Source organism: Falco rusticolus, chromosome 4 (assembly GCF_015220075.1).
Source record: "Falco rusticolus isolate bFalRus1 chromosome 4, bFalRus1.pri, whole genome shotgun sequence".
Taxonomy (NCBI): domain Eukaryota; kingdom Metazoa; phylum Chordata; class Aves; order Falconiformes; family Falconidae; genus Falco; species Falco rusticolus.
In genome coordinates, this window is record NC_051190.1 from 91,596,885 (window position 1) to 91,623,302 (window position 26,418).

At 38.5% G+C, this 26,418-nt stretch overlaps 1 protein-coding gene across 2 annotated transcripts in view; it reads left to right on the forward strand.

Moving 5' to 3' along the window:
• Nucleotides 1-9,479: 9,479 nt before the first annotated feature.
• Nucleotides 9,480-26,418, forward strand: part of VPS41 (VPS41 subunit of HOPS complex) — a 107,780-nt gene continuing 90,841 nt past the window's right edge. Inside the window, exons 1-2 of one of the 2 annotated variants that reach the window (XM_037383295.1) lie at nucleotides 9,480-9,524; nucleotides 13,499-13,537. In XM_037383295.1, the coding sequence (XP_037239192.1) occupies nucleotides 9,504-9,524; nucleotides 13,499-13,537 (60 nt within the window). In that variant the 5' untranslated portion in view covers nucleotides 9,480-9,503. Of the gene's footprint in view, nucleotides 9,525-10,995; nucleotides 11,137-13,498; nucleotides 13,538-26,418 lie in introns of those variants that run through there. The other variant, XM_037383296.1, reaches the window with a different exon arrangement.

The following is a 26,418-nucleotide window of genomic DNA, read 5'->3' on the forward strand; positions in this document are numbered from 1 at the left end:
AGAGGAGATACTTAAATAGTCTGTGTATCACCTCAGGCACCACTTACAGGCACTATCCTGCACCCCAGGGACCTGGATTTTGACTCTGACATTGCTCCATAATCAAGGATTGTCCCAGGGTGAACTGTCAGACTTCAGCTACGTGGTCTAGGGTCAAATCCTGAGGGGATGCAAGAGGATAGAAAGAGACGGTAAGGAAAACACAGCTGTGCAAAGAAGTGGGTTGATACATGCAGCTAAAGATGTAATGGAAGAAAGAACTGGTTTTCAGAGTTTTTTTCTAAGATAGGATATGATTAGAGCATCAGAAAACAGAACACACAGTGAGGATTGTGCTTTCAGTAAATGGAGAGGTTGTCTCATAGGTACAGGAATTTCTGATCAAAAGGCCCGATGGCAATAAACTGATGGCCTGATCCTCAGTTACACTGAGGCCTTTTTTTTTTCTTCTTCAGTTTCCTGTGAGTGTAAAAAGGGTCTGAAATGTAAATGACTATTTGTCATACACAATTGGAAAGGGGAATTCACTGAGACAATCAAGGGTTTATTCTGCTGGCCAGGATTCATTCTGCACCTCTGCTAAAACAGTGTAGCATCTTGGTATGGCGGTAGCACCAGTTAAAGAAGCTGTACAGGCTTGTGACACATTTAATTTCGTGTTTTGGGCTGCAGGAAAGTTAATTGGACTTCTCTCATGAATGAAATTGCAGGATCTTTACCAAAATTAAGATGGTTCAGTTATGCTGTAATAACTGGGAATTAAGGCAACTTTACAACATCAGAAAAAACATGGGCTTTTTTTTCTGTTGTAACCAGCTATGTGCCCCTAATTTCATGTGTTCATACCTACTGCATGTTTCAATGCTCATTTTAACAGGGAATATGGAATATTTGGGTGAAGTCTTAACCCCTTTTTGATGAACAGCAAAATCCTTATTCAATTTAGTGGAACCAGAATTTTATGTCACATCTGTCAAATGGCAGTAACAGCAGCTATCTGCTTTGCAGGAGTCTAATAGTGGCTTAATTTATTTTGTTGCTTCTCCTCCCTTTTCACATTTTCAGTTCTTTCCTTCCTTCCACTCCCTGGCTTTCAGTTATGCAGTGTTACAAAATATATACACAAAGATGGAAGAGTTGAAAATTCACTTCGGAATGTTAGCATAATATGCTCTATGGTTACAACCAGAATATTATGCATGGAAAGCATACAGTATTCCTGAGGTAGGAACTGTGATAACCTCATCAATCATTTTCTGTACATTTTGTACACTATTTAAGTAAGTGGAAAGCTAAGTATTTTTCCTTGAGGTTAAGTGTATGTCAAGAAGAAGAAGAAGAAGAAAAGTGTTTTTCACTGTAAATACAAAATAGATTTTCCAATGATCAATTTAACATTGACTCCATTAAAAACCTTCAGTAACAGAGCAGATCAGAAGTGAAGGAAAATAATTATCAGAAATAACACTTGTGAAGAAAAGGAACGGGAGAGAGCTTTACTAGGCTTTGGTGACTTGACTCCTGAGAGCCAGCGGGAAGATACAACACAGATGTAAAGAAAATGGAGGTTTTTGTATCTATATGCCAATATTTAAAATATTTATTATATAGTAATTATTTAAATAATAATGGTTTATATACTTGAAAGCATAAAATGTGGGTCTAAATCTTTTCCTACTGAAATCAATAATAAAGCTCCTATCAGCTGCACTGGCAGCAAGGATAAACAGCTTCTTATGAAAATATCACTTTATAGGGGCTTTTTTTTGGTGTGCAGAGGGAGATGGCTGTTTTGAAAATGCATATAATCTGTAGTTTTTTCACCTTGAAATCATACAAATTATGACTAGTTCAAAAGTAATACCACTTTTGTTTCAGGTGGAAAAGATTCCCAAAAGAACTTCGATTCTTTAACAGTGAGATGTTGCATAAACAGATTTGCTGTGTCTTCACAACAGAGCAATTGGGGCAGGCCAAGCCAAATATAGAGAAGCTTCATATTCCAGTGACAACTCTCCTATCCACTATATATATTAAATTTAGAATACTACATTTTTTTTAAGGATTGTATCTGATGAAAGTTGCTATTTAGGTAGTAACCTGTTCCTTCACTATTTTTGCAAAATTATTCTCCAAGATGCTTGAACAAGTGTTGCTACCGCTGACCTTTTTAATGAACGCTTCTTAACTAACAACAGAAAAACATTCATCAGGCATGAAATCTAAGATTAAAAGAAGAATGGCTTATGTTCTATTGATTCTGTTCTATTGTGTCCTGAAATTCCTTTTTTTCTTTAGATTAAAATACAAATAGACCAATTATATCCAAGGTATGTCTGTGTATTACTGTAATACAGTTTATATAGAAAACTGTCACTAAGATTTGGAAGAGAAAGATATTTATGATGTTTCAGTTTAGGTAAGCCATTTGGAAAGATGTTTTTCAAATAGGTAGTCTTCTTTAAAAGGAAACACAATGCACAGAGCTTTTGGGAAACTTACTTCTACCTCATATTGTGGTCACCCATGATCAGTGTCTGGAAGCAGCTGTGGTGGGTATGAGTGAAAGCAGCAGTGTATTACTAAAATTCATGCATATTTGTAACAACCTAAGGAAAACAATAGCAAAATACCTTGGTAATATCACCTTTATATAGAAAGACCACAGGAGCACAAAATTATTCTGTGTATGGGTCCATACTGCCAGATTGGCTCACTCTTTATCTGTAGTCCCCCACTGCCCTGATCACCAAAACTGTGCATGTGGCTGTTCACATCCAGGCTCCCTCTGTAGTGAGGAGACTAGTGCCCTGTGTGACAGTTTGCTCCAGGGTCTGCTATAGACTGATATTACCATGGCAAACCCCATCAAGTAGGCTCCTTCTTGAGACAGTCCTCCAGCGTTACCCCAGAAGGCTTTGTGCCTTTGCACATTCCTTTGTGTCTCCTTCCTGGACATGAAAAATCTCAGCATAATGCAAGACACCCATCAGACAGACAGAAAAACTATCTTCATATAATTTCCAGTACTTAAATTGGAAACACACAAGAGAGCAGTGCCTCAAGACAGTCTGCACCAATCACCTTGGGAACCAAGACAGTGCAAACTATAACAAGAATATAGACAGAGGTATCTCGGTAATTCAGTAATGACAAGGACTCCATTATGCCTTTAACCTACATGATGAACAGTTGAACATAATGAACATGATAAACAGTTCTGTTAAAGTCACATTGTAAGACAGATAATTTGTAAAAATTAGCTTAGCCTAGACTGACGTTTTAGGAATGGGGATTCTGGATTTTCAATTTCAAATTCCAGAAATCTTAATAAAATTGTAAAAACCTAGAGTCAAGATTCAAGTTTCTATCTAAATATGTATTTTCTTTAAAGAATTGATCTCATTTATATAGATAGACAGCAGTTCTGGATACACAGGAAGGAAGTCCAATAGCTAAAAGCTAAAAAAACCTAAATATGAACATAGGGATGAAATTTAAGCTTGTTCTTGGGACTACTGGACAAAACAGTATCTTAAGACTCTTCTAACCATTATGTGTTAAATCATATCAAATCTGAGTGCTTTCTTTGATGAAAATGCTTATTACTCAAATCACATTTAGGCTTGACAATGGCATATGGCTCTTACTAAAAACAAACATTAATGCTTCTTTAAAAAGATGAAACTAATGAATAACCAGCCAGGAGGAACATAAATATGGGAAGTGGTAACTCCTAAAAGAATAGTGAGGAATCCACAAAAAGATAATGAAACACAAAATATCCTTGAAGAAGACATGAAAGCATCCATTATAGGTTTATCTCTATAGACTTCCATTTTTACATTAAGTTTCAAAGAGGAAAAAAAAATCAGTGGTGGTAACTGTAAGAAAGAACCTAGAAATCATAAAAATACATATTACAGGCAACAGGAAAAAAAGAACTCAGTGTTAGAAGAATTGAAGACAAGGAGTGTTTTAATTCTACTAAAAAGAAGAAGCAAACCTAAAAATGAAATTACAGCTGGAAATGGTAGAGTTATTCATAAAAATAAAACCAATGCTAGAGGGGTGAGCATCTAGCTTTAGTTTAATATTAATAGAGTCATGTCCCACTAGGCACAAATTAAGAAAGATGGTAACTTTTTGTGAAATAATCACATCTTTCTATTTAACTTAACAAATAACCAAGAAGTGATTTCATGTTAGGCTACGTGTACTCACATGGGTAATGGAAATCTTTTAATACAGAACTTTCAAAAGTTGCTGACAGATGATGCTATGCTGGACATAACGGAGTGGCTTAAAGCTGAAGTAAGACAAATTTAAATTTGCCATAGGGATAAGGAAATCCCATTACATACCAAGTCCTGTAATATTAGAAATAAGGGGCGTTTTTAAAAATTGTTAGGAGAGCCATAGCAGAGCAGTTTAAAACAGGGAAAAAAGAAAGCAGCAGGCAGAGAACTTCTGGGCTTCATTGCCTCAAGAGACTGTAAAGGCAGGCAGTATCAGCAGGTCCAAAAGAGACAAATTCATCAACAGCAGGTTCTTTAACAGATAGTAGAAGGAGCAGTCCAGGATGCGCCTTCTAAAATCCCTAATTCCATGCCAGTAGATGCTGGGGTAAGACAAGGGGAGCAGAGCTCAGAGTTACATGCTCTTCCTAAAAAGCATCTCTTATCGTCACTGTTGAAGACCAAGCACTGGGCTAGATGGACCACTGTTCTGACCCAGTAAGACACATCTTTTATAATTTATTTTTCTAGCAGTGAGTATAACTGCCCTTGAAATGACTTACCAGAAGTGCAGGGAGTTCTGTATAATTGGAAATGTTATGTCAAGGTATGTTTTCTTTTTTAAAAAATGGTGCAAAGAGGATTTAATTCAGGTAAATCTCATGGCCCATGTTAGGGAGGAGTTCAGATTAAATCACAGTGCTATTCCCATTTGGCTTCATAATCTAGAGATCTATAGAATTTTCCAGTAGTATAATAATTTTTCAATTTCAGACTTGCTCCTTCTCTACTAGGCCCTTTATATTTTTAACTATAAGGTTTTTAAGAGGGTCCCTTACTACCTCTCCCTTTATATATAGCCCTTGTTTATCTTTAATAAATGGATAATTATACTGGCTTTATGTTGTTTACTGTTCTTCACATTTTTTCATCTTCTCTGTGTGCTCTACCCAGCACAAGAACATATCTTCCAATAAAGACTGCCTGAGAGTGAAGATGAAGAAAGGGAGAAGAAACACAGACAGGGAGTGAGGGTCAGAGGAAGAAAGAGAAGACTAAGGGAAATATTATTCTTGAAGGATCTGAAAATAATTCACTATAATTTGGAAAAGTCTTTACATGTCAGGGAATACAGACTGAGTATTTTGAAGAATTTGTAATAATAATAATTCTGATACTATTATCACTCACTTTTATAAAAATAGCTGATCATTTAAATTCAATCTAAATATGCTGCAGTGGTGGGACACAGTGGTAATATATACATACATCTCTTACACTGTCTCTTTGGTGATATCACAAATTACACAGGGGTAATTTTAGCAACAACTGAAGAAGGCAGTTACTATGATGCTTATATGGTACTACTATGTTTAACAAAAAGATATTTACTTATCTTTGTCAATGATTATCCTATGAAGATTTGTTTTTAAGCTTAGCTTTATGAGCATGTTTTTTCTAGCTTCAAGTCATTAAAGTGTTACTTAATTTTTTAAAAATTTATAACTGAAATGTTTTTAATATTCATTGTTTTGATATTTATTTAAGGAAGAAATGTGATAAATAAACTTTAGAGGTGGATTAAGAAGAAAAAATAAACGACTGCAAAACAATATAATGCTAGCAGCAGGTGAAATAGGATCTTCTTTAAAGCATGAACTTCCTGAACATAGTCAAGATTATATTTATGGAAGCTATGGTACAAATTGAAAGTGTCTTTACAGAAATAATTCTTTGAAAGCAAGGCAAAAAAAAGAAGAAAAGCCTATGCAAGTTTATTTCTACAAGCAAACAAACAGAAAGAGGAAAGCCTTTGAACTTCTATTGTTCTGACAATATTAGCTATGTTTTATCAGCATAGTGTTTTTAAATGCTATTAACTTACAGAAAACACGATTTATTTTTATTTTTTTTACCAAATAAGTGGTAGCAAGAGTGGCAAGAGATAACCCAGCTGAATATTTTGTTGGATGAATCAGTCCTACTTGAAAGCAACTGAGAGCTCTTGGGAGACTGAAATACAATAATCTCTATCAAATGGCATGGATACTTGCTGCTTGTTATGTTTCAAAATAGTCAAGGAGAAAGTGTGTTAAAGCAAGAGATAAAAATTCTAGCAGTATTTGGAATCTGAATGTTGGTCAAGGTCCATGTTTCAATGATAATTCTGATTTCTGTAGCAAAAGATAAATCAGAAACTCTCGACAGACTTGAATTTTAGAAAGCTGGATGGGGGTGCCATCATCCTGTTAGAAATGTCTTGTAGAATTCCAGTCACCTGGAAGCACTGCATTAAAGTAGGCACTATGAACAATAAAAGCATCATAGTATGGCTAAAATCTTTAAAAAGACTTATGCAGAGTGCTATTTTTGGTAAACTAAGTTACAACTAAACAATAAGGTAGAGCCAGCACATCACTTGATATGGATCTGAGCCAAATGCTCTACCTATACTTAAAGGCATTCAAAACCTCACAAGTGATCCCAAACCTGTCCCTCTTGTACAACTGACTTAATCCAAAATTATATGTGCTGGCAGACAGCGAGAGAGAGTAGTTTTTAGGGTTAGGACAGAACATTTACTTCCATAAAGTGCTGTATTTTCCACTATGCTGAACTAGCTTAAGCTTTTTATCTCCCAAGGTTGACTGGGATGTTCTGAGGCCAAAGTCTGTAGGATGCCGAGTGCTTTGTGGGAGTTGCTGAAAGATGTTAAACCTCCCTGACGTCATTGCTTCTTGATGGCTTTCAGCTCTTTTGAAGGGTGGATGTGGGAGAGGTGGCAGAATCAGATGCCAACATATTACACTTTCCTGACACAATAAAAACCTATAACCATGGCAGATTGAATTCACACCTTAAGACTAAACAAGAAAAAAAATTAGTTATGCACATTTCTGCCAGAAATAAGTAGCACACTGTAAGTAAATCAGATTGTTTATTACCACTTATTCTATGTGAAATGAAAACAAGAACAGCTGCTCCTTGACTGCTCTGTTTGTAACAAATGTGCACTGTTAGCTGTTGTAATAGCAAAGTTTACAAGATCTGCTATCCTTTCCCTAACAGTCTGAGGTTTTTTGGCATTTATAAAGCCAGTTATTAATGTTCATTTCAGTTTTTAAAATGCCGCAAAATGTCTCTGTTGAGAGAAAAAAACCAACCCCCCCAAAAAAAACTGAAACCCAAACCCCCTATGCAGTTTTTTCCCCTGCTAAAAGTGGGGAAAAAAATTATATCAGGCAAAGTTTCCTTTCACTAGATAGACATGGTCTTCAAGTAATGGATAAAATGGCTTGTGCATTATATACTACAGGACAAATCCTGCCTGCACTGACAGCAATGATATTTTTTATCATTGATTTCAACAGGACTAAGATTCAAGAAGGTCAGAATGGGACTGGAATTAATTCTCTGGGTAAGCAACACAGCTGTCAGCAAACATCTCTTACAGTCTCTTATATAGGTTTATTAAGTCTCATCTTGAAATCAGTTAAATTTCTTGCCAGCAAGACTCTTCTGAGGACCACGCGTCTGACACATGTGAATCTACCTCTCATTTCCAGCCTAAATGCACTGAAAATAGCTGGTAACTATTTGACCTCATACCTTTCACTTTAGTAGCTCTTCCTCTTCAGCTTTTTTTTATGACTGGACGTAAGCACCCAAGCCCTTCTTTTTTTCAGTCCATAGAACTGAAATAGAATGTTCTCCCATAGAACAGACTCTAAATTTCAGTGATCCTTTTAAGCAGTCCTTTTCCCCCTTGCAGTTTGAATTCATTTTCTTTGCAACAAAGGTGATTTGACATTTACCGTTACATCCAGGTGAGGTCTCCACAATATTTTGTACAATGACAGCCAAACATCTTCTCTGTAGCTATCCCTTGGCTTATATGGACAGGATGACATTTACACACTCCTTCGCCATGGTACCCTGATAGTCCATAGACATCTGGTAACAGACCAAAAAAGGAGGGTTTATTATTATGTCATTTGAAAATTAAATGTATTCATGACAGTTATATTCAGATGTTCTTGTACTGACACTGTTAACTTTGATATCTCGCTCTCACCCCAGCATCAACCTCTCAGTATGATTTTAAAGGACGGTTCTCCCTCGTCTCAGTCAAAATCCTGGCAATTAGTTTCTAAAGGTATGGCAACAACACACATAATTTTCATATCCAAGGTAACACTCTCTGCAATTAACTTTAATTGTATGGCCTTATGATCTTCCAGTATAATATGCTAAATTTCTCTTTTATTGCCAAAGTTGACCTACTCATTTTTAAAATCTTGGTTGTGATCCCAAGGGTAGCGACTGGGTGCATTAACACTGTAGCTCCACTAGAGATTTGGAATTGCTCCAGTGGCAAAACCCAAGCAATAAGAAGTCCCACATATCACTTTTTAGCTTTGGTTGTGTTTTTGACATATAAATAAAGTAATTTGGGTGCAAACAAAAGCATTCAAGTCTTGTTTTAAGGTTTTAAAAGACAAAATGGAGCAGTTCCTAGAACCGTAGAAAGATACGTAGGCTTTCTAAAATTTTTCTCCTCACACTAAACGTGTGGCCAATTTCAATATTGACAAATTAACTATAAAGCACAGAGAGGACAGAGGCTTTTATGTACCTCACCAGAGGATCCAATGGAAACCAGAGCTTGGTTAGCATGGAGATCTGATGTGATGGAGACCAAGTGCTGCTCAAATGGGTGCCAGTAAACATGCCATCCAAGAGAACCGGCAGCCCAGCATGCAACATGGCAGCGGGCATGGGTACACGGCTGGTGGCTCTGGGCTTCAGCGGCTGCCAAACCCCGCTAACCAGAGGCCACCTCAGCATTCACCATGGTGGCCACCTTCAGTCTCATCACAGCTGGGCATACAAAGGCCTCCCTGAGCAAACTGAAGGAATTCAGCTTAAAAACAGCATGTCGCTCACAGCTAAGCAGGGCGAGAGGAAAACCCGAGTGGCTGTGGCACCCCTGCAGGGCCCGGCCTTGCCTCAGTCCTTGGCGTAGGTTGTAAGGCAGCGCTGGCATAGCCACGGCTGAGCAAGCGCCTGGCCCCAAATAACCCACCACAACAACAAAGAAAAAGGAAAATTAAAAAAAAAAGAAAAAAAAAAAAAAAAAAGTAAAAGACGGGAGGGGGGGTGGACAGGACGGGACACCCACACCCCCGCCCCGAAACTACATTTCCCAGGGTGTCGCTGCCGCCTCGGCTTCCGGCCCCTCACGTGACCGCGCCCGGCCGCGCCATGGCGGAAGCTGAGGAGAAGGTAGCGCTGTGGGGGCACTGCCGCCGGCGGGGGCGCGGGGCCGGGGCGGCCCTGGGGAGCGGCGGCCCGAAGGGCCAGCGCGGGTGTGAGGGGCAGAGGGCGGCAGCCAGCCCGGCGGCGGTGTGAGGGCCGGCGGCGTGGCCGGCAGAGCCTCGCTGCGCCGGGGTGGAGGAGAGAAGATGGAGGCGGCGGTGCCGGGCCGCCTCTCCCCGCCGCGCTGCCCGAGGCTGCCTGTTGGGTTTTGTGTGAAGATCCTGGTAGATGGGCAGGGGAGGCGGCGCAGGCCCCGGGGACTCCGCTTTATGCATAACACCCGGCGCAGGGACCTGGGCTGGGCGAGAGGGAGACTTAGGAAAGCAGCCGGCGCCGTGTAGAGCCGGGATTAAAAAGCTGAAGGGTTCGCAGAAATGGCTGAGAAGCTACCATTTATCGGGTGGCACAAGAGACGTGTTCAGCGTTTTCTGCTAAGACAAATTGTGAGGAGCTCGGTGCTTGTGACCGGTGGGGCTTTACAGTGGGTGGCCTCCTAAAGCTTGGCCTGGCCAGGCTGCTCCTCCCCGAGGTGGGGGCTGGGGGGCGGGGAATAAAAGGAACGAGTGAAGTTCCCAGTCCTTTCAGATACTTTCTCAGTGTTTCTTTGCTGAGCCAGGGCGTTGATACAGAGCTGTGTGGTGTTTGTCTGCCTCGAATGCCTACAGGTGGAAGAGTCTTAGAATTATCCCAAGGGAATTGGCCTGACTTGGAGGTTGGCACCTGGTTCCCACCTCCCCTGCTGTCAGGGGTTTGTTGTGGGGGGCTGGCTTCTCTGGGGGAGGCTTTGACCCTTTGTCTGAGTTTTTAACCATGGCAGCATTCAGAAGGGTTCTAAGGATGAAGCTGAGTCCGACAAGTCTTTTTGCCTGCTCTAAGAATACTAGAGGTTAAAACAGCTAGTGTTTTGCTTTCTTTGGACTATGGTAGGAAAGTTACCTTATTTGTTTCTGTTACTTCCTGTGGGGAGCATGCACGCCACTACCAAGAGGGACTGTGCGTGTAGGTTGCTTTGAAACCCAAGTTTTGTGGTTTTCCCCTCCCAGTATCTTTAAGTTAGGGGACTAAACATAGTGGATAGCATCTGGATGTTTGTGAAGGAAGAGAAGGGAAGACCCTATAGCCATCGTATTAGAAAGCCAGCTTAAGAATTTATTGAGAAGTTATGTTGGATCTACTAAGTGAGAGATTATAATGTTGAGAGATTACTTCACATTTCTGTGGTTTCCTCACCCACATTCCCTTTCTCTGTTCTTAGGCTACTTGATCAACTGCATTTGACAGCTGGCTGATTTTCCCCTGAGTCTGAGACCTACCATTGGCAGCTATTCCTACATGATTTGTGATTCTGTTCATCCACAGATTCCTGTTGAGGGATTTCCTTTTCACAGTTAAAAAGCTACTAAAAAGTAGAAGTGAGGGATAATCCTCTTGGTTCATGCATTTGGAGGGAGGGGAGAGGAACATAACAAAACCCCAGGACAGTCATAACTGCAGTTTACTCTTCCAGTTAGCCTGAGAGAGTGGGAGAACTTGGGCAAAAAGCTTTCTGTACTAAGTTACTAGCAAAGTGAGTTAGTAGGTAAGTGTCAATTATAAGCACATTCTGCGGCGTTACTATCAGGGAACAAATACAGTTTCTGCATGTTTTTCTGAAGCCAAGACTCCCCCTGATTTTTTGCATGTGCTTTTCTGCAGTAAACCGTAAAGGCTGTGAAGCTTTTGCCTGAATCTCTATGCTTTTGATGAAATTTAGTTGCTGCAGTTGCAGTGGCTTATGAATATAGTAGTGGTACCCAGGTACATGTCCTAAATTGAAGCAGATTGAGACTTTTTTCTTTCACATGGATTCATTGTTTGAATCAACTTCTAGTGTGCCCCGATTTTGTAGACTAATGGTTTTCCAAGGGTGCCCTTGTATGTAACAACTTGCAACTCAGTTAAGTATTAAGGGACTCAGTTGGATGTGAGGATCAGCTGCTGTAACGGCAAGTGGGCTGTTACTCCCCCTACACGTGTATGACACTGCATGGTGTTAGATCGTGAGCTCATCCTGAAAATTATCATCACTGGCTTTGCCTGCATTTGTGTTCTGCTGAATAGCCAAAGCAATTAGAACCGGGGAGGGGGTGGTAGAATATAAGTGTGTAGCTGCATTAGAAAAGTCTCATGTGTACCAGCAAAAATGTCACTGTAATAGCTTATTTTGTTTAGAACAGGGTTTTTTTTATTATTGTTTTAAACAAATTCTTTATTATAAACTGTGTGAATTGCATTAAAATATCAAAATGGTAGTGCTAATAGTTTTGATTTATTAAGGAGTTGAGTAGGCAACTCTTGGTATTCAGGAGAGAAAGCCTTTTTTTTATTAGGAATCTGATATTTTACATTGGACTTCGTGTGTTGCTCTAGCTTGTTCAATAGGCTGGCAGTGTTGCACCACAGTATTTTAGTTCTGTCCTCATTTGGTTGTTGTTTGCATACACAAAGATTGTAACAAGCTTGTTATTTCCTGAAAGGTAACTGCATCTTGTCAGTAAAGACACTGAAACTGACCAACAAATGGTTTTACTTGCAAAGTCAAATCTCAGCTTGTAAGGATGCCAGGATTTTACTCCCTGTTCATGTTCCCTTGACTCCCATGTTTTTTCTGTTTGCAATTTCCCAACTCATGTCATGAGTATAGACTACATGGATAACCTTTCTATGTGATGTGTGTTTTAGAGGTGGGCCTGGCTGTAGTGAGTAAAATGGAAACAGATGGCAGTAATCGTGGTGACACTTTGCACTGAGTTTCAAGTAGCAAGTAGCAATGCTGCTCTTGTCCCCCATCTGTTGTGAGGGTCACTATGGTCACTAAAGGTAAACCTCTACTAATGCAAAGGAGGTGTTTGCTTTTTGCCTAGAGGTCATAATCAGTACATTTTATAAACACGGAAAATAGAAAACAGTGACAAACTAAAAATGACACTGGTTGTCAGCGCATTACATTTCCCTCCCTTTCCATTTCTCTTTTTAACTGTTCATAACTGCAGCTCCCTGCCCCCCCCCCCCCCTTTTTTTTTTCACTTCTCTGGTGAACTTCTGTACCTATTTATCTTACTGTCCAAATACTACCTTGTAAGATTTGAAATGCTGCCTTCTCTCTTGCTCATTCTTTGTTTATATCATATTTTGTTGTAGATGCTTACATTCACTGTCAGCATATTAGTTGTAATCTTTTATTGCTGTTGATAACGATAAATACGTTAAGTAAATCTTCATTTTGCTGACCTCTTTGAGGAGGCATTGCATCAGCAGATTTTCTCAGTGGACAGGTGAGAGATTAGCAGTTGACTTAAAAAATTTTTTTTGGTAGGACAGTAAGAATCATTGTCTTGCCAGAGAGAGACGTTTTAAAGGTATAGTTGCTTCAAAGGCAGGGGAAAGCCATATGGCTTGCCTTGACATGGGATGGGAAGGAGAAAGTCACTAAATGCTGGATTTTGATGGAAAATGGTTTGAAATTATTTACATGTAAAATAAGCCTATTAAAAGCTGAATAGTTGTCTACTAAAGCTAGTTTGTGGATAACTTGAGAACGCTATTCTGCCTTTCAAGTGGATACAAGGGCAGAATTGCTTTGCAAAACTTGCTACCACATCTGGAAGAAGGGAAGCTTTCACAGGGACAGATTCTCAGATAATCCAATCACTCTCTTCTAGGGTAGCTGACAGTAGTATCACAGTCAGCTGGTGCCAGTGAGTGTCAGTGTGGCACTAGATGGCAAGTGCAAGCAGAAATTGGGTATGAGTGGAAAGGGTGGAAACTCTGAACTTTGAGTTGCTTTTGCTTTGTCTTCTGTTTCTTAATAAATATTTTAAAAATACTTTGAAAAGGAAAATACTGCTCGGTTATTTATGTATTCAGTTAATTTCCCCTTTGTTTCTTTGTGTCATTTTCAGGAAACCAGGTCTAATGAGGAATCAACAGATGAATCTGAGGTGAGTCCCCTTAAAATGCTTCACACCTGAATATGTGTCTGTCAGTGTGGAGGGGTAAATACAACCTCATTGGTTGTTTTTAGGAGTTTCGCCAGTGCTGTGTAGCAAGGAATGTTAATCTGGCTTTAAATTATTAAAAAGGAGCTGTTTGCTGTTAGAAGCTTCTTTATATTTAAAAAAAACCACTGTCACCCCATTATAGTAAAATGATTTATGTTGAGAGACAAATTCAAGTGCATGCACTAATGTTTTGATCAAATGAAAATGTAATTGTCAGTATAATTATATATGCAGTAATACTACATTTAGGTAATCACTGTCTTTATTTTAATAGCTTCATGGTCTAGATTTAATAGTGTTCTGTAGAGTCACTGTTCTTGAGATGACATTTTATCAAAAATAGTGTCATATTCTGGAGACATCTGCCTACACTGCTACAGGTGCTGAAAAAGTGGGCTGGGGGTGAGAAGAAGAAAGTTGCAGAAGGGTTCAAGAATTTGTCCCCAAACATCAGTGTACTAACTCCAAACCTGCCATCACTGAAGGAAAGATGAGAAATCTGCAAAGATATACTTGACTTCATTGTGGTCTAGGATGGCTACAGGCAGGAGGAAATAAGGGTGGATAAGCAGCTTTAGTTGTGGCCACCAGTAAGGACAGATGACACAGAGCAGGATATTACATTCATAGAATGTTTTCACCCATTATGTATCAAAGTGAAAGTGGCTCCTAGACTTCCAAAACTGTAATGGACTTGCTGTTAGGAAGATTTTTCCATTCTTTACATAGGAATAAATCTTCATAATTGGGATCTGGGTTTTAAGCACAAAGCAGGCAGAAATCCTAATTTTTAGGGCAGTGGGTACTGCAGACACTCCAGTGCTGGATTCAGAAAAATTTTGCAGAGGATGGTGGCTTTGTTTCCTGTGGGGTAATTTTTTCCCTTTGCTTTTCATGAGTGTCTGGCTGCAGTGGCACTGTAGGGCATTCCCGGTGAGCAGCAGGGATTTCCTTGGCCCTTTAATGCTGCTGTGTGGAACAGCCACCTGGACCAGACTTTCTTGGCCCAGTGTGGAATGGTTTCATTCTGGATGTTGCTTTGTGATGTGAAGTGCGCATAGACAATGACTGGGCAATGACACAGTATTTTGTAGAATAGTGATTCTCTCAAGGGTTGACATTCACAGGATAGTGAACACAGATACTTACCTGCTGAGGTGTTTCATGAGAACTTGTTTTAGTGGACTTTTTAATGGCCTTTCAACATTTCAGCTGGTAGTAAATAAATATTTACAGCAGAATTAATCATGGCTGCATTGCCAGGTTTTTGGGGTTTTATTTGTTTTACCTTAAGTAAAAATAGGCATCATGCAGCTTTCACAAAATTGAAAGTCATAACATTTCAATGAGACCTTTGTTAAAATTGGTGCCTACTTTTAATGTTAATTTCACATGGATAGGGAAGTGAAAATGGAGATGTTGGATCTCAAGAGCAATCCAGTCATCATTCTAGTGCCCATGAAAAAAGTTTTTCATGAGTTGTCTTTGAATAGCAAGTCCAGTCTGTAGTATCTTGACACTATGCAGGTAGCTGATGAAATGAAACTTTGAAACCATGTTTAGAAAGGACTTAAAGGAAGCAGTGAACAATATTTACAGTCTTAGTGTTTATACTACTCATTAGGCTATTTCTAATGATCGTTCAGATAGGAACCAAAAATAGTGGTAGAATCACAAAATATAAATGTTGTCAGTGCTTGCTTATATTATTTGAAGTCTAGTCGGAGATAGATTAAACTGGTAGCTTAATTCTTAGCTCTTTTGATTATGAAATTGTATTTTTTCTTTAAGGCGGCCCATAATTTGAATAATCAGGGATGGATTTTATGGTGGCAGTACTAGAATCTGAGGCACTAATCCTTGCAGGCTGTATCCAGTTTTACCCATTAAAAAATACACGTTTTATGGTGTGGACGTTGTAGACATCATCACGCTGGTAAAGATTTTTGTATATACAGTTGTTCTTGGATTTAATACAGCCCATAACATTGAAAGTTCTTACTGTTGGTTTCAGAGGGCACATGACGTGTATCCAAGTTATACTACAGAACTCTATTATGGAGGAATGTAATTTTTAAAATCCTAGTTTTGAGTAAATGATGTCCCTGTCTGAATTGGATGTGTAAACAAAATACAGAAGATTTTTTTCTGGGTTTTTTTTTTACACTGCTGCACCATTACTATTAGTGAAGAATCAAACATACAGTGATTCTGTTTTATGCAGCAGCTCTTTTAGTATTCCTTTAGAAGCTTCTAGTAAATAAGATGCTAATTCTAACTTGCTACCTGCTTGGTTTGTTTTGAATGACAGGCGCTTTTAACAAATGCCAGGATGCTTATTTGCACAGACTTGGTGGTAGAGCTTTATAATAGGGCTCAAATGTGGGAATCTGCAAAAACTGTCTTGAATGTATGTCAGCTAAGAGCCCTTCTTTGTAAGTTTGGTTCCAACTCTTGCTTCCCAGGAAATTCAGTTCCTAAGGCTGCTAAAATGTTTAATGCTTTTCTGCTGTTTAAATCATAATGTGTAAAATTCAAAGGTGTTAATTAGCAGAGATGGTGCATAAGTTAAGATGTTAAGCAGACCTTTCATCATGGAGATAGTGGTAGTTACTTGTGTCAGCACTTACAGAAATGTAATGGATCTTCCTGGTAACTACAGTCCAACATATGCTTTTGTTTTGTATCTTTACATATGATATAAGGTATTATAAGCTTTTTCTTTTCCTATAGACAGATTGCTATATATTATACCATGATATAAGGAGGAAGTGCTATATCTAAGACAGTCTGAATTCCTAAGAGGAAAACCTACTTGGTTTGCTAAGTAATTCTACTGCAGTCTTGAAGCACAATTTCTTGTGTCATCTGGTTTTGGTTGGTTGGTTTTGGTTATTCAGTTGTGCTTGTGAAGTATATTTGTTTTACTTACCCCAACCTTGTCTAATTATCAAATATGTTACATTTGGAGCTGACCCTAGCAGATTTGTTTGGCTAAAATGTCCTAGTACAATGTGATTTCATTGGCTTATTTGATTTTATTTTACAACATCTGGAGCTACATGTTTGGACTGTCACATTTGATGAGATCTTAAAAACAGACAACAAAGTCATCTGACTTTTGTCTGTTTGTAAACTGTGGAGGGAAAAAAATCTGCATAAATTACGTACAGCCTGAATCTGAATTTGTTTTCAGATTACTTTTCTTCCTTGCAATGTGTCTGTTTGTAAAATCTGACTTTTCTCAGTTGAGCTGTTTTCTGTCAGGCAGATAATTATATGTTGCCAGCTAGTTAGCAAAAGATGATGCTAATAAATGTATAAGTAAATAGTTAAGCTTTCTTCAATAGCAGTGCAACATGGCGGTGAGATGCACAGTGTTTTTTTTCTTGCATTTAAGTTGATGCTGCTGTTCAGCTTGTAATTTTGTCTCTGAAAGTTTTGTTTTTAATGAGAATCCTGTTTTATTACATAATGGACTGTTTTGTGGCGTGATTTAAACCTTTAAATTAAAGATCGCTTGTTTTAAATTAAAACAAGGAATATTACAGTACAGTAGTGCACATAACAGCATGTATCGTGAAATGTACCAGTGAATCACTTGTATTCTGTGAAGAAAGGAACTGGGTTTGTATCTCTGAATTTAAAAGAAGGCTTATTAAAGTGCCAGTTTGAGTCTCCCTGAATTTCCATGTTGTTTTGCACTGTATTGGTATAGAGAGTGTTCATTTACAGTGTGTTGTAGTTGCACAGTATTAATAGCGACTCTGCCATTATGTTAAACTGAGATCTTGTGAGGTCAGGTAAATGTTATTTTTGTTTCCACGGTGTATGTTCTGCACAAAACATGCCCGTTAAGGTTTAATTTGTAGCAATAAAAACATATTTTGCACCCTGGAAAATTAATTGCAGGTCTGCATAAATTAGTAACACGTATTTCAGGTAACTTCCATGTAGCAGAAAAATGTTTGGAACCATTCTTTGGGGTCCCAGGACCTACAGCTTCTGTCTGAACCTTAGTCTTCATGTTCAGGTTAATTATGTTCAAACTTCAGAAAAAACTTAATTATGCTCTGCCTCTATCTTGGCTGTGTGCCTCCCTTCCCTGCCCCCTGTTACAAAATGCAGCAATAGTTCCTTGCCTCTGAGAGGTAAAAAGAAGGTTTCAAACCCTATTTGTGGGTGTGAGGTACTGATAAAATTGAAGTCATGATGTATCAAAAGCCAGAACCTTCCTACTTGATGAGGGAATCAAAACTAAGTGATCAGCCTGGAATTTGGTTAGTTACTTGTTAGTTTTCTGTTCCCTTCTGGTTTACTGCTAAGGCTGTGAGTGGGTTGCCCTGTACGTATCTTCTTTACAGGGAGCACCTTTTCAAGAACAAGTGTCACTGGAATCATGAAATGAATGTTATGTCCCATGAAATGATTCTGTATTTATGTAAGGAGTTTCACTGAATATGTTTTTTTGGTAGGTGCTGCACTACAGGGTAAATTTTTTGGTTTGTATTGTTGGCCTGTTAAAGGAAACAAAACAAAAAAAGGCAGGTGGGTGCAGATGTTAATTTTCTGCAAAGTGTTATTAATTTTTTTTAAAAAAAATGCATTAATATGTGCATTGCAGTTTTTCTACTAAGTACTTGTGTGTGTTAGTCATCAGTGTTGCATGTTTCCATTCTAGAACTTCCGTTTTTGTATGTCCCAGTCTTAAGGGGTTTTTTGTCCTGTTTTGATCACTGATACCCTGTGAAAGGTATATGTTTGTATGTTTAGTTTATTCGGTTTATTCTTTTAGCTATTTAAATACTATATTGATAAATTCTATGAGAGTTTGTAGAGAGGAAGGTATTGTAGAAATTCTTGGTCAACCCAGTGCTCAAATAGTTTATGGTGGTTTAGAAATATCCATCACTGATGCACTTTTACCACTGAAATTTACATTTCATAATGTGAATAAATATGTAATATGTATTTATGTAATATTATTTTATGTATGTAATATTTGTGTAATCAAAAAACATAGTTCCTTAAGGTTTTGAAAACAGATCAGACCAGGAACACAGGAAACCTGTAAGCCTTAGAAAGAGTCAATGGAAAAGCCTTGATATTTTCTTTTCCTTTTCAGTGCACTCCAGATCTTAGTCTTGCAGGTTGGGTCTGGATTAGGTCAAAGCAATTAAATCGTTTGAAGTAAATAAAGCATCTGGTAAAAAAGGCTCCTTGTCATACTCTGTTTCCATCAAAATGTTCTCTTAACATGGAGTGCGGAGCACTGGGCTGGAAGAGGTGAGCTCTTCTGCAGCTAGTAGGTTTTGAAGGGACATCACTATTGCAACAGAAAATGGATGGTTGAAAAGTAGATTTGGCTACTGTCTCTGTCCAACTCGCCATTTTTGTCTCCTGTCTGACCTTTGGTGAAGTACTTCTTTTTATCATGCCTCTTTCCCTTATTATCTCTGCACCAGGTTGCCATTCTTCCATTTGTTTTAAAGGTATGAAATGGGAGAAAAATGCTCAAACCCGATATTCTGTTTCACATACCTGAGCAACCTGCAGAGAGATTACTTCCTCCTGCATGACTTTAAGTGAAATTGGCCTTTTAAATGGGGAGAATAGAAGGAAAAGATATATAAATTCCAAATAGAAAGTTATCCTCCTTATTGATGAGAAAATGTATCGTGCAAATAATTTATCAATTTGAGTCAGTAAGATGAGCATAGTAAATTATTTATTGAAGTTTAAATGGAATCTTTTCATACATTAATTTGAAAAACAAGTTTGCAGTGACTAGTAACTAACATTATAATATACATCGTTAAAGGACTGACTTGCAGGAAAAATGGATTATTGCTATATTCTTTTAATATCTTCTAGTTTTGAGTGAAAATTAGATACTTCATTTAATGAGCTATTAATATTAACCAGAAGTGCCTGTTCTATGTGTGTGTTGTGGAATACATAAAAAGTAAAAATGCTGCTGTGTGCGCTACATAAATTAAATGCAATTGCAAAGCTAATGTGTTAACAAGAGTATGCAGATGTGTCTTTTCCAAAATATTCCACTCAGATGAATACATTTACTAACAGTCTGGGCTGGAAAAAGGAAAGTAGTGGGGAAATTCAGCTATTTACCATCTAGTTCTTCCACTGTGGTGAGTGGGTGAACTTTAAAAACTGCTGTTGTCAAAACTGCACTGTAGGGTTTTCGTATGTAGTACATCACAAGGTGGCAGCTGGGCTGCTTGAATAGTGTTCACTGGGGAAACAAATGTTTGCCCAAGTTCCTTACTCAGCAAAAGGAAAATACAAGTGGAAATTCATAGTTTCATTGAGATTTGAACTGTGTTTGGATTTCAGTTTTGGAATTGGTTTTGGCCAGGGACATAAAACAGTCTATCCTGTGCTGCCTCTGTATGGTGCACTTGCTGTGGATGGACTGATCCTGTGCTTTTGAACACTAAAGTGGATTTGAAAGTTTACAGGTGGTCTTTGCCATGCACAAAACTACCAGTAAAATAAAACAAATTGTTGGGAGTTGAAATGAAACCAAATTGTACTATATGAACTTTTTACATCTTTTTTTTTTTTTTTTAACATGGCATTTATGATGATTGCTCATGTGCAGTATGTCATCTGTGTGTTACTTCTGCTTCACAACTCCTTCAAACCTATAGGAGTGAATCTTCAATTGGCATTCTGCAAATACAGTGTACCATTCTGTATGCCACAACAGTTTTGCAAAGAAATAAAATGCTCTCTGCTTTGCCTTTCATCTGTGTGTCATTTCATACTGTGAGTGCAGCCCGTTTTGATACACACTCACAGGCAGCCATATCATCTTAATTCCTTGCTTCTGGTGTATATCTGCATTTCCCAAAGAGGTCAAGGTATTAAATAAATCCTTGAAAAAAATGCATGGGGGTAACAGAAAACTGCTGTGTGAAATTTTACCATCCTGATCCATGTTTACCAATTTTACAGCCAGATACTGGGCAAGTATTGGTGACTTGCCTTATGAGGAATCATAAAGGAACTGGGTGGGAGGTTATTCACTTCACTTCCTTCACTGCACTAACATAACTGTATTTTCACCATAGAATTAGGAGAAAATATGTTAGCAGTGTAAGTCACAAATGTGTTTTTGTGGTTTAAAAATGTCAGTCTTCATGCCTTTTGTTGTCTTGTGTAGCAGTAGTTGCAGAACAGAACCTAATTTTCTTACAGGAAAATTGGAAAATTGAATAGGTTTTTAGTATGTATTCCAAATGGTTGTAACATGTATTCCAAACAATTGTAACAAATATTCCAAACTGTATTAGTGCTCACAAAACCTGTATTTATGTAGGGTTCAAAATACAGCAGCCTATGCTCTTTTGCACTCTCCTGAAAGTGTTCTGCAAATCTTGAGTGAATAATCAGGTCTTCTACAAACACAAGGATGTGTTCTCCATGCCCACCTCAGTAATTTGCATCTTTATTGACGTTATTACTCAAGTTGTCACTTGAAATCATTAATTTTATAATGTGACTTACTCTCTATGTGTAGGAGACTGTTTGGGGTGTTTTTTGGTTTGGTTTTGTTTGTGGTCCTTTTTTGTGTTTTGTTTTCCAAATTTCGGCCAAATAGGCTAATGAACAGGATCATGGATGTTTCTAGCTTTTATTCACTATTGTTGTACCTGCTTTTGAACCAGTGACCAAGATGAAATGCTCTTTGCTATTCTCATTCTTAAACCAACTATCTGCTTTTCTTGTAGGAACAAAGTTTTTCCTATTCAAGTAATGGGGGAAAAGAGGTTTATGTTCTCTCAAAAAGTTTTAGTTGCCAAAGGATCTTGTAAAATGCTCAATATTTAAATTCAGCACAGTAAATAAAACAATTTGCGATAAAATTGTGTTCCAATTTGTACACTATCAAGCGAACTGAGCTTTTGAAGGTTAAAGGCTGTAGTCTGGGTTTTTCTTGGCATCCCTTTAATGTTAGAGATTTGATTGCATTGAAAGAAATTGAGTCAGGATCATAATTGTGAAAAGAACATAGGTTTGTGGTTGAGACAGGAACACCAGTCTGGAAACTGTATCCTAGCGATGGAGAAACAGTAATAACGAAGCTGCACTTTGTAATAGTTATGTATTCTTTTACTATAATTCTCCTTGTTTGTTCTGCATCACTTATTTCTTCATGGCAAGTGGATATATCTGCCATAACAGCAGAGAGCGAAGTGCTTTCTTCTGGTTTGCTTTAGGATTTGTTTTTCCTTTTAAAAGAAGGCAGGTTAAGGTCTAGAAATGGGCAGCAGGGAAGGTGTGGTGTTTGCATCGTTTTAGAACACAGGAATCTTTTAAAAAATCAAATATGGCCAGATCTGCTTGAAGATCTTTTATACATGACTTAGAGGTGTCATCTTTTTAAGGACTGAATGGGCTTTTAAATTGTACTTCATGTGTTTCTTGATTATACAAAGTAACAATCCACTACTGTGTTTGCAACAGTGGAAACATAAAATTTTGGAAAATATTTGTGTTGTGAATTTCCAGCTATTTTTATTAGAAATAATGTTTCTTTAAATTATTTTTCAAACCCAGTGTTTAGGTTCCAGTTGTGAGAAGAAACTTGAGATGGGCTAGGGGTTTTTCTGACTCATGTCTGAATGGCCACCAACCAGTAGGTTGTCCTGTAGGCATTGTCCTTCAAGAATGGCAGCATCAGCGGGAAACACTAAAGTCAGATGATACAACAAAAGAAATTTGAGTAAATAACTACACCTTTTACAAAGACAGTGATGTGTCCTATTTGCCCACCTCAGTAATTTGCATCTTTTGACAAATTTGACTTCTAAAACTTTCCAAAGGCAAACCTCATTCCTCCCACCATTTCTGACCGAACTGATCATCTTTAAAGAAGGTGAGCTTTCCAAACGGTAGGAAGAGGCTGATGCACAGTAAGACTGCTGGCATGCACACTTCAGTGCAGTTAATTACAGGTCAGGTTATTCATAGTTGCTGTGAGGAAACAAAATGCATGTTTGGTTTTGGGGTAGAGGGAAATGTGGAAGTGGACAAATGTCCAAAAATATTCTTGGATTCCTTCTTATATCAAATAGATGATACACCATTTCCAATTTAATATATGGAGTTCAGAGCTTTTAATTTTTGTGTTTAAAGTACAAGTGAAAATCTGATGCCTGCAATCATAAGGCAAGAATAGGATTTACGAAGACTCAGTGTTTTGTGTTTATTAACTGGGAATGTAGCAAGAGGGGGAGAAGACCCATTTACCTCATCACAGGTATAACAGAGGTGTTGTTATACTTAAATTTATGAACATGATAAACCATTAAGCAGACAGATTAGGAGTTTTCTTTGGTTTTGTGTTCTCAAAAAGCAAACCAAAAAAACTATTCAGTATTACTACCAAATAATACAGGGACTTGAAAACATTATCTGGGATGGAAGTTGAAGGGATCTCCAAACTGCGTTGCGACTTTATGGTGTTACTTTTTTTTTTTTTTTTTTTAATTTATCAGTAGACTTTAGCAATTTGTTACAACTTGGCTTTTAATATTTTCTAAAATTGCTTTAAGAATATTAATTGTTTTCACATGTGTTATTTCATGTGCTGCTCCCATGTGGTGTTTTCACATATAGCAGACTTTTTGCTAAATTTTTTAATTCACTAGCCATGTTTCTGTGTATTGCAAATGGGCAGTTTGTTCTTTTCCATTTGTGAACCCTGAATTAGTAAAATGAAACTGCTTTTTCCTTCCATGTATTAGAAGAACACCTATGCTGTTAAGGCATGGAAAGAAGACACGGAAATACAGGATGGTAATTGCATTTCCAAATCCTTTTGCTCAGTCTTGATCTCTGTCCCCCTTCAGTGTCTGTGGGTTGGTGTGGGTGTGCTCCTGGGATGGTGGCTGCACTCTGCTTTGTCTTAGATCCAAATTTAGTGTATTTGCTGAGGTGTCCATGCTGAGTTCTGGTGTCTTGTGAACAGCTGTTTCATGTCAGACTGTAAGCAGTTATTAAAAACTCTGTATAAGGTGCCCTGCCATGAGGGTTGCCTGACTGAAAGTGAGCTTCTGAGGACAGTGTGGCCTTGAAAAGTAGGAAAGTAGGTGTCCTGGCAGGCACACTGGAAGTTGTTGAAATTGTGATGGGAGTCCAGGCTGGGAGTGGGTGGTGGAATGTTTGAGGCAAGTTAGGGAGTCAGCAGAGGTCCATCTGAGTGTTCCCAGGGGACAAAGCAGAGCAGATTTGGAAGAGGGGAGGCTAGGGTAGGGCTAGGTTGTATTTTCCCTTGCTCGTGAGGGTTCAGGACTCTGCAGCCTTAAAAGTAGAGATTAAGCTGAGAGCCAGCACCCTTCACCTCTTGGTTTTGGAGAGCTGGGTTTTAGGTGGGATTGACTGGCACTTTGAAGGCGGGTCACCCCCTCAACCTCTGTCTGATGTAATGTTGCAGCGAGCAGAGTCACTTTCCCTTTCCCATAGGCATCCCAAAACGAATCCCTGCAGAGCTGCAGTAAAGAATTGTTGTCCCTGCATCTTGCCTTGCGCTCCAGACCAGGCTGAAGAAATTGCTGGTTGTCCTAACTGAGCAAGGGTCTAAACTGAAGCATTATTTCCAGGGTGGAGAAACTATACAGTTTGTCAGGCCTAATTACTGCCTTCAGGTACAAAAAAATATGTGAAATCTCAGTGTTTTAGCATACAGCTATTAGAAAAAGTAAATACCTTTGTGTGAAATATGGTAAAGCAGGCAGTGAGAAATGATACATGTAGATATGCCTGACATGGTAGTGGGAATAGGGAGACTTGTCTGGTTATTTGGATTACTGGATTATGTGGGCCACATTCAGCCTAAATACAATCTGGGTAGAGAGAACTAGAAATGACAGATTAAGGGAATAGTGAACCTACTTGTCTGAGGGACTCGGATGAGTATTTTCTCTGAGATATTTGGGGAGTGGGGTTTAGCAAACCTAAAGTCAGCTTCATTTATAGATCAGTGCTTCAGTATCTCTTGACCTGGAATGAAGGGAGATAGTCAGGTCCTAACAAAAGTCTGGGATCTGAACCAGAGAGGACAGAGACTAAAACATAATGGTAATTTTTTTACCAGGCCAAAGAAGGCATTACAACCCATGTGGTACAACTTCCAGGTGTGGTAACGAGGTGAAAGTCAATTAAAAAAACTCAGCTGTATCCTTTGTTGGGTAGTACTTGCTATGTGGAAATCTTGCAACAGTTACCCTAAAGTTTCAGGTGTTTGTTGGGTCCCCTTGTCCAAATTGAGGTTTGCACCGTCTCCCAAGCAATGTTGGTGGTGTGAAGGGTTTGCAGAGGGACTAGGGGTCGAGCAGTGGTGCTAAATCACCGCTGATGATGCACCTTTCGTAGCAGCGTTGTAAGAAGTCATCCACTTCTACTTCTCAGCAGGGTACCAGCTACTTGGATAGGTAGTCATTGCTCCCGTGTCAGTTGGGGGACTTGTAGAGGAAAGATCCTTTCCAGCCTACAGTCCTACAGGCCTTCAAAACCAAAACTGAGACAACAAATCTAATCTCCTGATTAAGACATCATTTCCATAAAAAATTAAATTGGACATGGTTATGCTTAGGACTAAGTCAAGACATCAAGATCGAAAAGGTAATATCGGCTTTTGGCAGCTGAGTTCTGCTGGGCATTTTGCTGCGCTTTGTGCTTCTGTACATGTAAAAAGAGAATTAAGTAATTCACCCAGTGACTGCATTCTGGGGCTTGAGATCTTTTCAAGGTTTTGATTTGTTCTTTTTTTATATTTGTTGTTTAATTTTTGTAATAACTGAAGCTGCACTGAGCAGAGCACTGAAGATGTGTTTATTCATTTTTACATAACTGAGGATGTTCTGTGAACCTTTCTTTTAACTCAAAAATAAATGGTGTTGGTTTCTTGGGTTCTGCTGGGGATTTTCTTATAGTTTGTAAACTAATAATTCTGGAGCTCTAACTGGTTTATTTTTTTTCTTCTGTATGATAGTGATGGCTGTTTAAATAAATAAAAATACTGATTTCTTAGTAGGTTCTTATGTGGGTTTCCAAAGATCTAGCCTGTGTTAAATAGCAATTTGTGAGACTAACTTTTCTTGACAAGTAGCCTCTTTTCACTTTTTAGCATAATGTTGGGTTTGCACTGTGGCAACAGAGTGGTTTGGTTGGGTTTTTTTTTTTTTTTTTGTTTCTTTTCATGAATTTGTAAGAAAGCATGGAAAAAATGAAAATGAGCTGTGGATTCTTTGTTTGTTTTGTCTTTTTTTTTCCCCAAGACATGGCCTTTTAGGAAGGCCTGTGATACCGGTGCCTTGTTGTGGTAGGGTGTGAGCGTAGCTCCTTTGAAATTGCTTGAGTGGTGGACCTCATGTATCTTTATATTTGAGTTTAAATGCTTTGTGGGGTCAAAACTTGCAGGTGTGAACAAAGCTGGAATGGCTTTGTTATATAGTAACTGGAATTCTAGCTGAGACTAGACAGAATACGTGCAGCAAAGAGGAAGAGTACTTGCCTTATAGTGTATGCACCATTTATTTCCATAAAGGCTTTGAAAAACTTTGAGGGCAAGTCATGCAGGAGGTATGACACTTCGCTGTCAGTGCCCGTAGTATAATCAGGGTATCTGCAATCAGTAGAGCATGTAGTTCATGTGACAGACTGTCCTGTGGGCAGATCCTCTGCTGCAGGAACAAACGTGGGCTAATGGAATAACTCCAGGAACTGCCCACAGGTTCCTTCTGGAAATTTTCTTCATGAGGACGGATTTCAGATTTTTTTTCTTCTTTACT